This window comes from Capronia coronata (assembly GCF_000585585.1).
Source record: "Capronia coronata CBS 617.96 chromosome Unknown acBCG-supercont1.5, whole genome shotgun sequence".
NCBI lineage: Eukaryota > Fungi > Ascomycota > Eurotiomycetes > Chaetothyriales > Herpotrichiellaceae > Capronia > Capronia coronata.
Window position 1 is genome coordinate 2211192 of NW_006912897.1, and position 15781 is coordinate 2226972.

The window sequence follows — 15781 nt, forward strand, 5'->3', positions numbered from 1 at the left end:
AGCTATTTGTGGTCGCACCGTCAGGACACCAACCATTCAACAATCCAAGCCATGGCAACGTATGTTACGTCCCTTCGCCCTGGGCTCTGCCCAACATAGCACAACAGCATGGCACAGCTTCCTTTCCCTGCTCCCAAAGTCCATGGGATCATTTTGCTCAAAAGGTCCATTATTTTATAAGAATCACCTCTTCCCCGGCTTCCTTGCGACCTGCCGCTCAACTATTTTCTTTCTGCATGCTCAACTGTTTCGGCATAACAACTGTGACAAGAATGGTTTTCACTCTACTAACACCTTCTTCTAACAGCAACATCCACTACCACCCCACTCCCTTGACCCCCAGCATCCGGGCAGGGCTTCGCAAGCAAAAAGGACTCACGATCTGGCTGACGGGCCTTTCAGCCAGCGGCAAGTCCACGATTGCCGTGGCCTTGGAACAAGCCCTCCTGCGTCACCCCTACAGCAAAGCAGCCTACCGACTAGATGGCGACAACATCCGCTTCGGCCTGAATAAAGACCTGGGCTTCTCTCCCAAGGACCGAGAAGAGAACATCCGCCGGATTGCCGAAGTGGCCAAATTATTCGCCGACTCATGCACCATTGCCATCACCAGCTTCATCAGCCCGTACCGAGCGGATCGCGATCTGGCCCGTCAGCTCCACGAGGCCGAACGGCCCAACGGCGAACCCGGAGTGCCTTTCGTCGAGGTCTGGATTGATGTCCCCGTGGAAGTTGCCGAACAGCGAGACCCGAAGGGTCTTTACAAGAAGGCCCGCGAGGGAAAGATCCCTGAGTTCACCGGTATCAGCGCACCATATGAGGAGCCCTTGAAGCCGGAGATCCACATCCACTCCGACAAGACTAGTGTCGAGGACGCCGTCAAGCTCATCATCAAGTATCTCGAGGACAAGGGATATTTGGCCGAGCCGCCTGCCGTTGCGGATGACGAGTAGACGAGTAGACGAGGGACCACGAAGCATACGTTCAATATGGGTTGATAGTTGGATTCGGTCTCTGTTAACGTAAAGGAACGGAAGAACATGAACTGCAATGGGAACGATCTTGAGGAGACAGAACACGGAACGCTGCGGATTCAAACTGGGACGGGTTGTGAATGGGAGCGAACTAGGATTCAGAAATGGAGGCGTATGTGCAGAAGACCGACGCATGGACACTTAGATGGAGACCACGCCTTGATTAGATCTTGGTCGGTACCAAGTGGCAGCCCATCACGAGATCGGGTTGTTTCAACATCAACATCAACATCCCCATCCCCAACTATCTACAATCTCCTGCTGATGACTGTACAATCGCTGTGAGCTGTGAGCTGTGAGCTGTGACGTTGTCCTTGATATGACTTGCTCCATCTCCAGCTGCGTTTGAACACAAGTATGCAGTAGACACATCCACAGACCATCATGTCAGGATTCTCCCTGTCTCTTTCTCTCTCTCTCCACTATGTCCGCGTTGTCATGATCGTGGTCATAATCATCCTTATTTCGAGTGGTCTGCCAGTAACTAGAACTACCACTCAGCATATTTATATATCTCTCATTTCGGTTCTCCCTTATCTCTGTTTCAGTTTCAGTTTCAGGCTTTGTTGGCTCTAATATATATATATATATATATATATATATATATATTGTACGCTCATTTTATTTCAGATTCAAATTCAAATTCAGATTCAGATATCTCGCTGCTCTCTCGACTCTGAGGTCTCGTCTGCTGCATTCCGTTTTGGTGGAGCTGATCTCGTGTCTATGTCTGTGTCTGTATCTGTGTTTGTATTTGGATTTGAACCTCTCGTACTTGTACTTGTGCTTCTTGTTGGTGTTGGTGTTGGTGTTGGTGTTGGTGTTGTCGATGGTGTTGTCGATGTGGTTGTTGATGTGGTTGTTGATGTGGTTGATGTTGATGTTGCTGTCTGATCTGATGTATCGTGGTCATGTTCTGTTTGCCCCTGTTGCTTCTGCTCCTCCTGCTCCTCCTCCTCCTGTTGTCGTTGTCGCTCCTGATTCTTCTCTTCTCGTCTTTCTTGAACCGCTTCAACGCCCTTTCCCCAGTCTCCAGCCTTTTTGCCCCACCGCATCATTCCCCATGCATGATACCATTCGAATTTGGGCGGCGGGTCGGACGAGGTGCGGTAGGGCGATGCATTGTGGTGGAAGAGGGTGTCTTTGGAAATGCTGTCCTTGGTGGTGGTGGTGTCGTTGATGTTGCCGTCGTTGTTCAAGGTGGTATCTGCCGTTTCAGAGTCATGGTTCTGCTGAGCTGAAATGATTCCCGAGGTTGAGGTCGATGTCCGGGCTGAGGTCGAAGTCGAAGTCGACGTCAACGTTGTGGTCGTCGTTGTGGTCGTGGTCGTGGTCGTGCTTCTGCGACCCGATTCGCTGTCGCTCTGCATATCTCTCTCCGTTTGGGTCTTCCTCGGTTCACTGGAACTGCTAGAGAGGGTGGTATTGTGGACATGATGAGTCTTGGTCCTTGTGGTGGGTTCATGTCCGTCATTAGCTCCAGGTCCTTCTTCGACGGCTGCTTCGGCCTCGTCGACAAATTGCTCCCAGAACCGCCCGTCCGGAGTCACGGGTCGCCACCAAGACAGAACGCCATCCATGTCTTCGGACTGTTGAGTCCCATGACCAGACACACCACTTTTGTCCGCATCGGCATCAGAACTTGTGCCGTTATTTGTAGTTTCAAGTATACCCTGATCGCTGTTAGAGGTCCGCTTGGGCAATCGCTCATCCCACCATCGTCGACCGCACATTTCCCACAACCGACTTCTGGCGCGCTTATACGCGAATCGCTCATCTTCACCCGTCAGGGCCGATGCCGAGGTGAAATCCGGTGCAGCCATGCCGAAGCGAGCGGTAGATGAATCCGAGATGCCATGACCTCGCCCGTTGCCGTACGTCGGACCGAAATCTCCATCTTCGTCTGCGAGGACGGAGCGCAGAGAAGGATTTCTTAGAGACGCGGTGAAAGATGGCACAGGCATTGGCCCTGCCGTGGATGGCGACATGGTGGTGCTGCTTGCATCCGCGTACGAACCTGTGTAGGAGGAGATGTTGGGCCGGAATGGAGCCGTCGAGTCCTGGTACATTTCGGAGAAAGATTCGGAGGTGATTGAATCGGAGTCAGACTCAGCGTCGTAGTCGTAGTCATCAGCGCCCATACCAGTATCGGTTTCATCAGTATCGGTTTCGTCAGCGACGTTTGTTGTTCCAGTTCCACGGGAGACGACGTCAGTACCAGGCCCAGAAGCCAGACGACCAGCCGTGCCGGCAGCCCGCGGTCGCAGACTCCTCGTTGTCTCCGGGAAGAAGAGCTTGTCAGGCGGAGCGGCGGCCTCGATCAGTAAGCGACACCGCGCCTCGTAGAGGGCGTCGAGCAGGGTGATGAATCGGCGCGCTTCGTTTTTGTGGGTCAATGTCAGGACAGGCACGTCGGTCAGGATGAGGGTGTGGAATGTCGAGCAGAGGGACACGTAGTCCGCTGGACCGAGGTATGTGGCGCAGAGGGCGTCGAAGGACGATTTCAGGATTCCGTTGTGGGTGGTTTCGAAATGGAGTGGCCGGGCGTAGACCGTGAGCGTCGTGGGAGTCCATGTCTGAGATGGATTCAGAAGATCTACATCGGCCTCAAATGACGGAGATGCAGCTAAGGCCGATTCCTGCGCCGAGGGCAGCTTGATGTGGTAATGTGGTGGCGAGTCTGACGACAAACTGGAGTCTTCAGTGAGACTGGTGGTAGCTGATGAAGAGGTGTTGTCTGTCCTGCTTGTCGCTGATGACGACGATGACGATAACGACGACGATGTAACAGTGGTGGTGGTGACCTCGCTCTCACCAACACTGTCGTCAACATCCCCCACCAGCTCGGCATCATGGTCTTCTCGTCTCCAGTCCCTGTCGCCCTCCATTTCCCACACCTCGCATCTCGCCCTCAGGACCTCGAGAAAAAGCCCGAAATCCGTCTTTGCAGCCACTTCGCCCTCGCTGGCACGACTGAGACCCCAACCGAGCCCGAAGAAGCCGCCGCCCATGCCGCGTCGGTGTCCGTACCCGTGGCCCCCGAACTCGATACCAGCAGCCTTGCTCAGCTCTTCAGGCATACGGTTGGAGCTAGCGACCAGGACGCCCCCGAGGTGAAAGAACGCAGTGAAGAAGCTGTTGATCAGTTTCGAGGATGTGCGGTCCGGCATCTGGAACTCGTCAAGAAACAAAATCGGGCTCTCGCTGATCGTCTCCTTGGCCAGACTCAGCACGACGTGTTCGTGGTCCGAGACACTCGCACCGAACAGACTGGACTTTCGATGCTCGGAGTCTTCGAGTCGTTCGAGCCTCGCGGTTTCGATTCGTCGGAAGATGTCCAGCATGAACGTGTTGAAGTGCCAGCGTCGCTTCTTCCTCGACGGGAGCGACGTGTACAGCAGGTCCAACAGCATGGATTTGCCGCGTCCGACTTCGCCGTACAGGAGCATCCCCTGCGGCGAGTCGATCTCCACGGCGGAGTTGTGGAGAGGGGTCGTTCTGATCAAGGCCAGGGCGGACGCGGAAGTCGTGAACCTCAATGGAAGAAGCGAGGACAGGATGCTTTTGGACCGTCGGTCAGACGGACTGTCGTCCTCTGCATCGCTTGGACGTTGGGACCTCTGCTCGGTGCCATCTCGTTGAACACTATTCCTGCCGACCCGCCGTCCGATCTTCTCGAGCCGATACCGATACTCGACTTCCGGCGCGTAATCTTTGAGTCGGAAATAGAGCTTCTGGAGCTGAAGTGCGAGACGATGCTGCGCTGGGTCCGGCTTGATCTTCTTGGTAGCTACGAGAGCCCGGTAGAGAACCAACGGATTGGTTATACTAAGGCTGAGATTCTGGGGAGGGGGAGGAGGCATGGGACGGTTCTCTTTGGTCTTGAGTCGGGATGTAGAGAGAGAGGTACACGCTTTGTGAGCTGTGGCATCGGAAGGATTGGGTCTCGGGTTTTCCTTGGTCCGGAAGAGCCACCGGTATGAGACTCACATGAAGTTAGATGCCAGCAATGCCAAAGGATACTCAGTAGAGGGGAGTCTAAGTTTTTGCGAGATGATCTGTGATCCGTGGTGTTGATGCTATCTCAATATCAGCACTGATGGTCGCTATGCTGCGCCGCGTTTCTTGATAGTCGTTCACTCTTATAGAACTACACACTATTGTAACACACAGCAAGGCCAAGGAGGAGCGTAAAACACGGAGATTCATGCGTGGTTGACGCCTGCATACACTGTCATACAGCCAGGAATGATGCTATTAGTCCTAAGCTAGAGGTGAGCAGCAATCACTCCTTGTAGTATGAAGCTGACCACAAACACATCAGCTCCATCTCCATCTTAATCAACGAGGTCGAGACTATCCACGCTTTGCTCCAAGCCAGATCCCCTTAGACTGGAGATTGTACTCTCCGCCTTCCTCAACCTGGCCTTTGCCCCGACTTTCTTCTTTGATCGGCTGGTTCCGTCGGCCGAGCTCAGAGGAGGTGCTTCCATGACCCATCGACTAATGGCCTCCGCTCGTTCCGTCCTCATGGAACGCGACAACACATCAGCCGCGATAGCCTTCTCTTTGGCATGCGCCTCATCCGCTTTTGGATGTTTTTGTTCTTTCCTCGCAGCGTCGTCCTCTTTCTGGGCAGTCTTCAGTTCGCGAGCTTTGACGCCAGTCCTGAACGTTTCTTGAGCCATCATTCGCTCCTCTACCATCGCCTCTTTGATGTCTCCCTGTTTGGCCTGGTCTCTGCTGTTCCCGTTAAGGTTTCCCTCTTTGCGCTTGGTCGGCCGAGGTTTGTGATCATGCTCGGGGAGGGGAACAGGAGAACACAGACGCTCCCAGGTGTCATCTAACCCCAACCAGTTCTTTGAGCGGCGGAGGATCTCGATCCAATCCGCCCGGGCAGGTGAGCGCGGGGCCAGGAAGATGGGGTAACCGTCACAGATCCGAACGATCCGCGCGGCCATGTGTGCGTGTCGCAGATGTTCCTTGGTCGACGTCTGAAGAAGGCAATGGCACAGTAGTAAGGAATGCAGCACGTCCATCAGCAGCGGATGGTATGTAACCGCTTCGGAGAAGTCTGGTAGCGAGAACGCAGGATGGTCTGGATCTTTGAGACTGTCCGAGGCGGGAGGATATGGGGGAATATCGGTAGGAGGAACTGCGGCAAACAAAGCGTTCAACTTGTGTACCGCCGGCTTCGGGATTGGAGGTAACGGCCGGTCTTGGTGACCATTCTTCTGGCTCTCGTACTTGACCAGCGCTTCTGCGAGTCCAGAACGTGCATGAGCATCGATGTCCAGCAGTCTTTCACTCCGCGATCGATCACTGGCACCAAGAGTGGTTGAGCTCAGCTTCTCCAGAAAGGCGTCCGTGTACTCGGCAGAGAGGCCGGGGGTGTAGTCAAAATGGGACAGGAAAGCTGTATAGTCTCGAAGCGCTCGTTTGGCGTACGTTCGGACCAATTTGCGTGCCTCGGCTCGACTCCTTGCTTCTTCCTTCTCAAACTCTGTCAAGGGATCACCGGCTGTTCCGTCGTAGTCTTGGAGGTCTCTCGAAACAGAAGCAGAAGCATGTTGACGCCCCTCTCCTAATGCACGTCCGATATGGTCGCACGCCAGGGTCAGATATGCTCCACCACGATGAAAGAGGAGTTGAGGCTCCAGACTGCTGGGCTGGTCCTTCTCTTCGACGCGGCCGTCCAGGGGATGCTCTCGGCCGTACTTTGCGACCTCGTTGGCCAGAACCAGACCCCGTTGGCCATTCTGACGTTGTGGCTGGTACAGCCGGTGCACGGCCAGGCCCTCTGTACAATCCCGCGCGGCGCCCTCGAGATCGTCCTTGAAGACCCGCGCAACGGCTCTGGTTCGGTAGGGCGACGCCTCGGTGGGCTTTTGGCGAATGACATGGTTCAGGGGATCCAGAGTGGTATACTGCGGCATGGCCAGCGACGGCACCTTTTCGTGGAAAAAGTGCACATACTGGGCGTCCGGATCTTCCACATTGCGTTGTAGAACATGCCTTGCCACATCGTCTATCGCCGACGCAGCCTGCATGGTGGCAACGCTGGCCGCAATCTCGTCGAGTTGGTACGCGTGAGATAGTTTCTGCGTAGCATGCTCTCTCATACGGTGTTTCCGCTCCCGACTCAACTTGGCATTGCCGCCACCTCTTACAGACCCTATGCCCAGGATTTCCGCATCAGATCCGTTGAAGATACCATTGGCCGCATTCATAGAGGTGTGTAGAGAGGCGGAGGTGGTGCCGTTGGCGGCTCGGACGGCCAGACTGGTGGCATCGTCGATCAGTCTTCGGATTTTGACCAGGTCGAAGAACACGGCCGGGTCAATGGGTCGGGGACGAGGGGAGTAGAAGTTGCTGAAGGCCAGACTCTCGAGCACCTCGGGAGGAAGATTCAACCATGGTCCATGGTAGGAGGAGATGTGTCGCCAGTGCCTGTCGAAACGGTTAGCCCTTCAAAAGTCCTCCAACGACGTCCATCTCTGGGGATCTTGGGCCCAGAATGGAGCGATGAACCAATCAGTACTTATTGCGACATATCACCAAGGTTGAAGGCGTTGTCAAGGCCTGCGTTGGCGGTGTCGGAGCACTTGTTGCAGTCTGTTGGCCGGCGACGATTGGAGTTGGAATAGTTGAAGCAGTAGCAGTAGCAGTAGCAGCAGCCGTCTTCTCGGTCGACTGCGTAGAAGCTTTTGGCTTCTTCTTTGTCATGATCTCCTTGTGCTCCAGACCAGCTGGTTCATCGAAGAGGGAAGATGTGGGAAAAGTAGTAGAGTCGGTGAGATCGACGGAGAGATGTGCGCGGGACACGCTTCTCGGTCCAGATTCAAGTTCCCCACGCAATATTTATTTACAGAGGATTTGCGACGCGGCCAATTGGTGAGACGTCACTCAAATGTATCGGAAGACCCTCGTCGCATAGTGGTCACAGTCCTGCATTCTCCTACGACAGTGTGACCAGGAACGCGATGAAGAGCCCTATCTTGTTAAGTCAGGTGAAGCCATGCTACGTGTATCAGCTGTTGGAACGGCTACCGCTGTCAATATCCGAGTTTACAATCGAGGACAGGGGAGATTGACGCCAGTCGACCGTGTTCCAAGTTTTGAATGTCCTCTCATTAGAGCATATCTGCTTCGAAAAATAACCTCTCTAACCATTTTCTTCGAGTGTAGGTATGTTATCTCTTAGGTTGCCACCGACTTGCTCCTTCAATCCTTTCATCTCAATTCCGAGTGGGCGCACTACCATTGGGAGGGAAGACGATCTGATATCCCGTATCGAGGCCCCAGGCAATGCTGTTGAACTCCAGGTTCACCACGGAAATCTGACCCACGTCGCTCAGAGTGAACAAGTTGAACCCCTTGACCTCATACTCGCCGCTGCCAATACCAGTGAAGAGCCAGTACCAGAGGATCTTGGTGCAGCCGGCGACCAGTACTTCAAGGGTGTTGACTCCCTCTACAGGGGGTGAATTGAGAACACCATTGATGTACTCTTGTTTGCCAACAAAGGTGGCATTTCCCAGCTACAGAACGGTTAGACGACGGGGACGAGGAAGACCTGGCTTCATTTCACGAGAGACTCACTGGCAGACCCTCGAGCGACAGGATCGAATCACTGATCTCGGTGTAGTTCTCATCGAGAAGAGCTTGCGCGGTAGCATTGGCAGTCGTGACGTTCGTGTGAGTGAGGATGGAGATGTACTGGTCGACAATGGATTCTGCCGCGCTCTGAGCAAGGCAGCCGCAACAACAGCCGCTGGTATCTCGCTTGAGGAGCCCGGAAGCAGCCACTGATGCCACAAGAGCAAAAGGCACTATAAGCGAGGAGAACTTCATGTTGACGGATGGTGGGAGTCGAGACGCTGGGTTAAAAAAGATATTTGAGGGACGGGTTCGATGGTTGCTAAGGTATCCGAAATGTTTTCGATCGCAGGCTTCATCCCTCCTTTATAGCCTTTGCCTCCTCATCTGAGAGCTCAAGACGAATGCCGTGGGCTTCAGCAAGATCCCAGAGCTTGCCTGGGTAACTGCAGTTCCCCTCCTGTCAAGTGCGATAATGTATGCAAGGCACATGCAACTGTCCCACGGCCTGCGCATAACCACCTCTTGCATTGGCCGATGGTGACCAGGCTCTGCCCGTCTGGGTAGACCTGGTATCGTCCAGAGCAATTCGGGTGGCCGCATCATATCTCATCTCATGGGAAGGTGTGCTGAAAGCCCAGGAGGCTGGGAGACACCAGGACGGCTTCTGCACGATAGACTTTGATGCTACCAGGCCAAAGAGGCCAGAGATCTGGAGCAATTGAGACATCATGGAAGGCAACCCAGTGAACAGGTGGTGTGAATACCTGGGGGGGGGGGGGAGGACCTGCAGCGACACCAATTCAAGTGTACCAACGATGCCACGACGGCAAAGAGAAGAGCTCGCCTTCATCCAGGCAGTCAATAGGTCTTCGCCCACTCCACATCTCCACTGCACTGTGCGTCGGAATGGATACATCTCCCCAAGGTCGTGCAAGGATTGTCCGGGGAAGTGAGGGATCTAGTCTGGAGAACGATCAATCCAATGTCCCTCGTGGGAATCTTGATGTCATGGAACTCGACGTCCGGGGCCCCGCTTGAGCATCAGAACCCTGGTGGCATACTAGTAGCATGCTAAGTCCCTATCAACGTCGGCCGGGAGTCTGGGGTATGGTAGCTTTGCGATGTGGCTATATAGAACTCATCTCCCATATTATGCCGCTGAACGTCCTTGCATGTTGCACTGAGGCACATGGCGGGGTAGGGAACTGGTAGAGGTGGAGGTGGAGGTAGACATGATCTCTCCATACACTTCACTCCCTGGCGGTGATGGCTGGTGAGAGATTATGGCGTAGTTCGCGTCGTACATACCTCCCAGATTCTGTGACCAGAATAAATCTATCCAGGATACTCTGTCTGCACACTCGCGCATCGGGGACAGGGGTCGTCGAGGTTGTGAAGCTTGCTGCCGCCCGTCAGGCCCTCCCGTGTTTCACTCGTCGTCGTTTGATTTGCTAGATCCCTGATTACGGCACAGACAGTGTATGCCGAACCATAATCGGGACGAAGAGCATGGAAGAGAGGCGTAGTAGGGTTTTGTATCCCATTGATAGACTTCAGGGAATGGAGGGCACCGATCTTTTTCGGGTCTGATACGTTCGGACTGACCGATTCTTCGGACACCGTAGAAGTGGCTTGCAAGGATCCTTTCTTCGGCCGGATAACTCCATGTATCTGCTTCAGGAGATGACACGCAGCCCTAGCCTCTTCTTCAAGTGAGCCTTGGAGCCCGCTGAGTGTAACTAGATATGTAGCTTTCTGTACCGCGGACGTATGCATCCTTGTCACCATCTGTAGCGAAGCCCGTACCTGTACTGTTGGTACGCCGAAGTGACTCTTGCCAAATACTCGAGCACGCTCATCGAAGAAAAAAAGAGCACGAGACGCAAATCACGCCAGTGCTGCCTTTGGGTCATATGCATAGATCCAGGACGTGCCGCGCTCCTTGCCGACGCACCAGAAATATATGCGCAATACCCACTCTTTGAAGACTTGTACATATGTGCTGGTCGAAGATTTTCTGATGTCACCTCCGCTCGAAGTGAACTTGCGGATCTTCCTGACACGCGCCTGCCGTACGTCCTGCCACTGGTTGAGGATGTCCGTGGGGACGGCAGCTTCCTTGCTGTCAATCAGGGCGAGGGTGTCGGCCAAAGTGAAGGCGTCTTCAAAAGCCATGGCGGCCCCTTGCCCGCCCGTCGGCGGCATGGCATGGGCCGCATCACCAATGACAATCACTCTGCCAGACGGACTGGTCCAGGAGCTAAGGTCAGGCAGATCGAAGAACGGCCAGAGTGAGAGGCTGGACAGCTCCACGTCTCTGGAAGCAACATGCACCACTTCCGGCCACTTCTCATGCTCGTGGAGAGATTGTAGGTGCTGGTAGAGAGCGGGTTTGTCATTTTGCAGCTGAGTCCATTCCTCACGTGTTCGGTCCTTGCCCTCCACCGTCACTGCACAGTCAATCTGGTCACCAGAATAGGTACAAGGCATAAGCAGGAACGAGTTGAGCTTCCCGAGTATCAGACAAGGCATGTACATGTCGGCGCTGGATGCTGGCAGCTTTGACCTTGAAACAGACCCGCCGATGCCCATCTGGCCACTGAAGCTGGGGATAGCCTGGGGATTGAGGTATTCCCGGACACGGGAGTGGATGCCATCAGCTCCGATCAAAAAGTCGGCTTCCTCAGTATACCCATCGGCAAATGTCGCGATCACGGTGGACCGGTCTGTCTCCTGGATGCCGACTAGTTTGGAATCGTAGCGGACTTCGATGCCTCGTTCGTGGAGAGTCCCCAGGAGGGTCTGTCTGACGGTGCGGCGGGAGATCCTGAGAGCCTTGTATCCGTATCTCTGCTGACTGCCGTTCAAGATCATTCCAATATGACGCAAATTCCGGGACGACAGGATCTGGAATTCCTCGTAGTTCCAGCCCTGTTTCGCTACCCGGTCATACACGCCCATGTGATCCAAGACACGAAGCGCATTTGGCGAAAGGGCAATATTGCCGCCGTCGAACGCAGCGTTGTCGCGCCGCTCGAATATTTTGCAAGATATCTCCCGGCGCTGTAGCTCAAGGGCTAGAACGGGGCCTGCGAGTCCACCACCGATGATGATTGCTCTCATTCTGTTATACTGCTCAGCGGAACCTCACCAAAGGAGACTATCGCGGCCAGAATGGAAACGAAGATGGAAGCAATTCTGAAAAAGGTAATGGACAAGGATAGAATGGGAAATTCATGACACGACAAACCACAAGTGTATATATAGAAGAAGCTCAGTGCTTCTCATTTTGATATGCCATCGACATAAGCGAGGCTGTGCACGTTCTAACACGATCCGGCCAAAATGCTTTCCTTTTCGAATCGAGTGTTGCGTGGAGGACGTGCGGACGAGGCCCTGGCGCCGTGTCCCAATCCAAATCAGGTATATTCCTCGAGAAAGACCATAGAACTAACGAGGCTAAGATGGAGGGCCATCGCCCTTCTGAGTAACCTGTGCGAGCTGAATGGATCCATCTCCACGAGTGTTGGCCGCTGCTACGCGTAGCGCCTCGTACCACGCCGAAACCGGAACCGTTACCGATCCGAAACGAACCTTTGGAAGGACATGAATCAGGTGAGCGCAGAGTCGCTTTGTCCTCTGATCGAAAGAGCCTGGAAGGGTTCAACATGAAAAATTGCTGGTAAGAAGACACCAGTAAAACAACGTCTAGTGAATACAATCCTGTACAGCTGAACGGTGGTGTCCCTCGTTTCGGCGGATCTAGGTAGGTTGACAATGGAGCTGGCCGATGCTCCAACATCAAGTTCGACTCCTCAAATGCTCGATGAACAGGTTCGTATCGTCGTCATATCTCCATTGTTCGTTGAGAGACCAGCAAGACTCTCTCCAGTTTCTATACCAATGCACCCACAGCGCCGAACATGACCCCCGCGCCAGCTGCGTAGAGCATTCCGGGACAAGGAGTCTGTCGCGGTCCTACATTTCCAACCTGCACAAATCCTGTCGTCTCCGTAGCCGTCGAAGTCGCGGTGGCTCCCGACGCGGTTCCAAACATACTGCACTGACTCTGCTGCAGATTATAGCACCCGGCTGCACTGAGAGAGCTGCATATGCTACTTGCCGAGCTCGACAATGTGCCTGAAGCACCTTGTACCGTTATGCCTCCTCCAAGCCCCGAGACTGTGACTCCATTCGCTCCTGCAAGTGAGGCAAAGCAAGAGGTGGAAGCTGACTGACAGCTCGAATATGCGCTGGTACAGAGGTCGGCGTTCGCATAGGAAGTAGGAATATAGATGAACGGATAGAAGTTGTTTGGGACCGTGGAGCCACCCCCAGAGACGCCGGTCGTCAATGAAGTGACGCCAGGAGGGCTTGCCGTACTTGAACTGCTTGACCCTCCGAGCACACTGTCTGAAGTAGTGCTCGTTGTTCCCGTTGCTGACCCCGTGCTTGACCCGGTGAGTGTTCCGGCTATTGTCCCGGTGCACACTGCATTAGATGGACAACATGCAATATGCCCGGCCTCATCCAAGGCGCAGTTGGTGCCTGACGGGCAGCACACGGAATCGGAGCCCAGGGCGGAACATGAGTTCAAGCCCGAGGCGCACGATTGGCGCTTGACAAGGAGGGCATCGACCGACAGTGCGGATAGAGGATTCGAGTAAGCGGACAAGTTGTCCGGGAGAGCTGACCCCGTATAGGAGAAAGAGAGCCCGACTAGAAGGTGGGAAGCAAAGAAGCGCATGGCAAAATGAAGCATGCGCAGTTGATCCGCCTCGCACGGGTCGGGGCAGCGTCCGTTCACCGTTGAGGCATGAATTGGTGGTGGTGGGGACACGCGACGGCGGGCTTGTACAGGAATTGGATGGATTTGTTGTAGACCGCTCGAGCAAGCACTCTTTTCAAGTATTGTCTTCAAACAAAGATGCACCCCGGGTCTGTACAGGCATATACAGGGGTTCGAGGATGGACATGGATGTGTGTAGAAATAGCAGTCCAGTGCAGTGTCGGTGGACGGGTGATGCTGAATTGTTCTTTGGGCTGCGACTTTGTGCATTTCTTGGGTGGCACGGCAACCGGAAGGAAGCTGGAGGTTAGTGACTAACTGACTGACTGCGCACTTTTCTACATTTCCTTTCACACTTCAACCATCCATCTCTACCTTCTCTACGTAGGTACCTACCGTGGACCCGAGACAGGTCTAGATGCTTTGCCTATAGGCGTCTACGATGCACTCTTGATGGCCATTCTCCACAGGACTGACTCGTGTGAGCTTTACACACTCTAAGGTCGGTTTGCTTCTCTCCCCTTATTTTCCTGTGGGATGATGATCAAAACGTGAATTCTGCAATGCCGAAAGACCATAAAGGTCTTGATGTGGAATTTCTCAAATCTACACTTGATCTGACTACTCCTGGGCTACCCGCCTTATGAAGAGATGAAGACTGTAGTGGTTCTGATGCTGACTAGAACTGTACCAGATCTTCTTCAAATCCTGCCGGCCATTCTACCCTTCCTTGGTGCCTCGCACCGCAACATCCTCCAACAGGTCCAGCTTCTGCTGGTCAAAACAATGTGTAGGCACGATGCTGTGTAGTGATCTTGCATTTGATAAGATGGTAAACAAACTGGTCAAAATACTTGCTTCGGCTTACCGCTCTGTTGGTGTCTATCGCAGTAACATCTCTGTGCAAAGAGCCCAACGATGATGTTTTATACCTAGGTATGTCTCATCCCTTTGTTGACATGCCACATGACAGTTCAGCAACCATGTACCACTGTCGAGCATCGTCCTCGAAAGCGTCTTATGGTTTGAGCTGGACATCCGCTCTGAGAATAGAATGCTTCCAGACTTCACGAGCAACCGGCGAGCCAAAAGCGTAGCTGCGGGAGCCTTATCAAGACTGGCGTTTCGTCTAGAGCCTCAAGAAAGAAATGCTCCGTTGGTTCCGACACTGACCTACTGGGGCTAGCAACAGCGCAAAGGCCCATTCTGGGGTGTCCCCAAGCTGCATGGAGACGTACATCTGCCATTCCCGCTGGCTTGTCATGGCTTTGTTTCTATGCCCGCTTGGCCATTGTTCGAACCTGGACGGCTCCAAGAATTATCTGGTCACTTTGACATCTGGGTCTACCTGGTACGCGACCTACAAAGCCCACTCGATCTTAAGACCTGAGCTTTTGATTTTTCCAACAGTGGCACCCGTCTAGGAAACCGTCTGTCTCTACTTGGCATGAGCTGCCCAGGGACTTTCTCATACCCCATACCCCATTGCTTATGTCAATAATGATTCGGGTTTTTGCACAAGCCTCTGACGTTCAAGGGTGTGTGAAGTACTTCAAGCGAAAAATGTAAAAGGAAGCAGACCGTTCACCAAGCCAATAGCGTATCTTAGTGCAATGAACCCCCGCACCGTCAAGTCCCTCATCTGCGTTGTGGGTTGCAGATGTGGCTTTTGCACCTTCCACAGCATCACGCTTCTAGCAACACCACAAGAAAAGCCAGGGCCAGCCTTTGCGGGTTCAACAGTCACCGCTGGCATCTCTCATCATGCAGAGCTTTTCTTTGGCAAGGCAGTCAAGGCAAAGAGGCAAATCGCAATTGTTGCCCATGGACGTCTGAGCGAGTCAGTCAGTCGATCTAACGAAGATCGCGACCGTCGATAAGCGAGCGACGAGGAACCTTCCTGCAGCCGACGATTGGTGGAACATCTTTCCGTGAGTGCACAGGACAAGTGTTAGGAAGAGAACAAATGGACTTTTGTCCATGTGGGTTGCGAACCTGGCCCATCAGAAATGGGACCACATTGATTAACATATGTCACGACGTCCACAAGTACAGCGAGCTGTGACGCTAACGACAAACGCATTGGGTTTACCAAGGCTCGAGCGTTCAGCTTTCCATATTGTTACCCAGAACCATTCCGTCGAGCCGTCTTTCTGGCCAAGGGCACAGGGCACGCGCCCTGGCCACCGTTCCAGCGCGAAACGTTCAATATTACGGTAGGTGACATAAATGGAGGTGACAGGGGCGGGAGCTTTGCATATGGCTTTTGCTTCATATTAATACTGTGAATACAGCACTCGAGACTTCTTCCGCATGAGTCCCATGTGAAGAAGACCATTCTGTAGGTCGGGCGACC

General features: G+C 53.7%; 6 protein-coding genes across 6 annotated transcripts; 1 reads left to right on the top strand and 5 right to left on the bottom strand.

Moving 5' to 3' along the window:
• Positions 1-272: 272 nt before the first annotated feature.
• A1O1_06463 (adenylyl-sulfate kinase) lies at positions 273-953 on the top strand (the record flags this gene model as incomplete). The annotated part of the gene is made up of 1 exon (XM_007727342.1): positions 273-953. The coding sequence occupies one exon, from the start codon at positions 273-275 to the stop codon at positions 951-953; it is 681 nt and encodes a 226-aa protein (XP_007725532.1).
• A 731-nt stretch (positions 954-1684) lies between these two features.
• Positions 1685-4897, bottom strand: A1O1_06464 (uncharacterized protein; the record flags this gene model as incomplete). Its single annotated transcript, XM_007727343.1, has 1 exon — positions 1685-4897. The coding sequence occupies one exon, from the start codon at positions 4895-4897 to the stop codon at positions 1685-1687; it is 3213 nt and encodes a 1070-aa protein (XP_007725533.1).
• Positions 4898-5371: 474 nt separating this feature from the next.
• A1O1_06465 (uncharacterized protein) lies at positions 5372-7760 on the bottom strand (the record flags this gene model as incomplete). Its single annotated transcript, XM_007727344.1, has 2 exons — positions 5372-7484; positions 7576-7760. The coding sequence occupies 2 exons, from the start codon at positions 7758-7760 to the stop codon at positions 5372-5374; spliced, it is 2298 nt and encodes a 765-aa protein (XP_007725534.1).
• A 512-nt stretch (positions 7761-8272) lies between these two features.
• Positions 8273-8888, bottom strand: A1O1_06466 (uncharacterized protein; the record flags this gene model as incomplete). Its single annotated transcript, XM_007727345.1, has 2 exons — positions 8273-8575; positions 8637-8888. 2 exons carry the CDS (start codon positions 8886-8888, stop codon positions 8273-8275), a joined length of 555 nt encoding a protein of 184 aa, XP_007725535.1.
• Positions 8889-10523: 1635 nt separating this feature from the next.
• A1O1_06467 (uncharacterized protein) lies at positions 10524-11759 on the bottom strand (the record flags this gene model as incomplete). The annotated part of the gene is made up of 1 exon (XM_007727346.1): positions 10524-11759. One exon carries the CDS (start codon positions 11757-11759, stop codon positions 10524-10526), a length of 1236 nt encoding a protein of 411 aa, XP_007725536.1.
• Positions 11760-12531: 772 nt separating this feature from the next.
• A1O1_06468 (uncharacterized protein) lies at positions 12532-13383 on the bottom strand (the record flags this gene model as incomplete). The annotated part of the gene is made up of 1 exon (XM_007727347.1): positions 12532-13383. One exon carries the CDS (start codon positions 13381-13383, stop codon positions 12532-12534), a length of 852 nt encoding a protein of 283 aa, XP_007725537.1.
• Positions 13384-15781: the final 2398 nt, after the last annotated feature.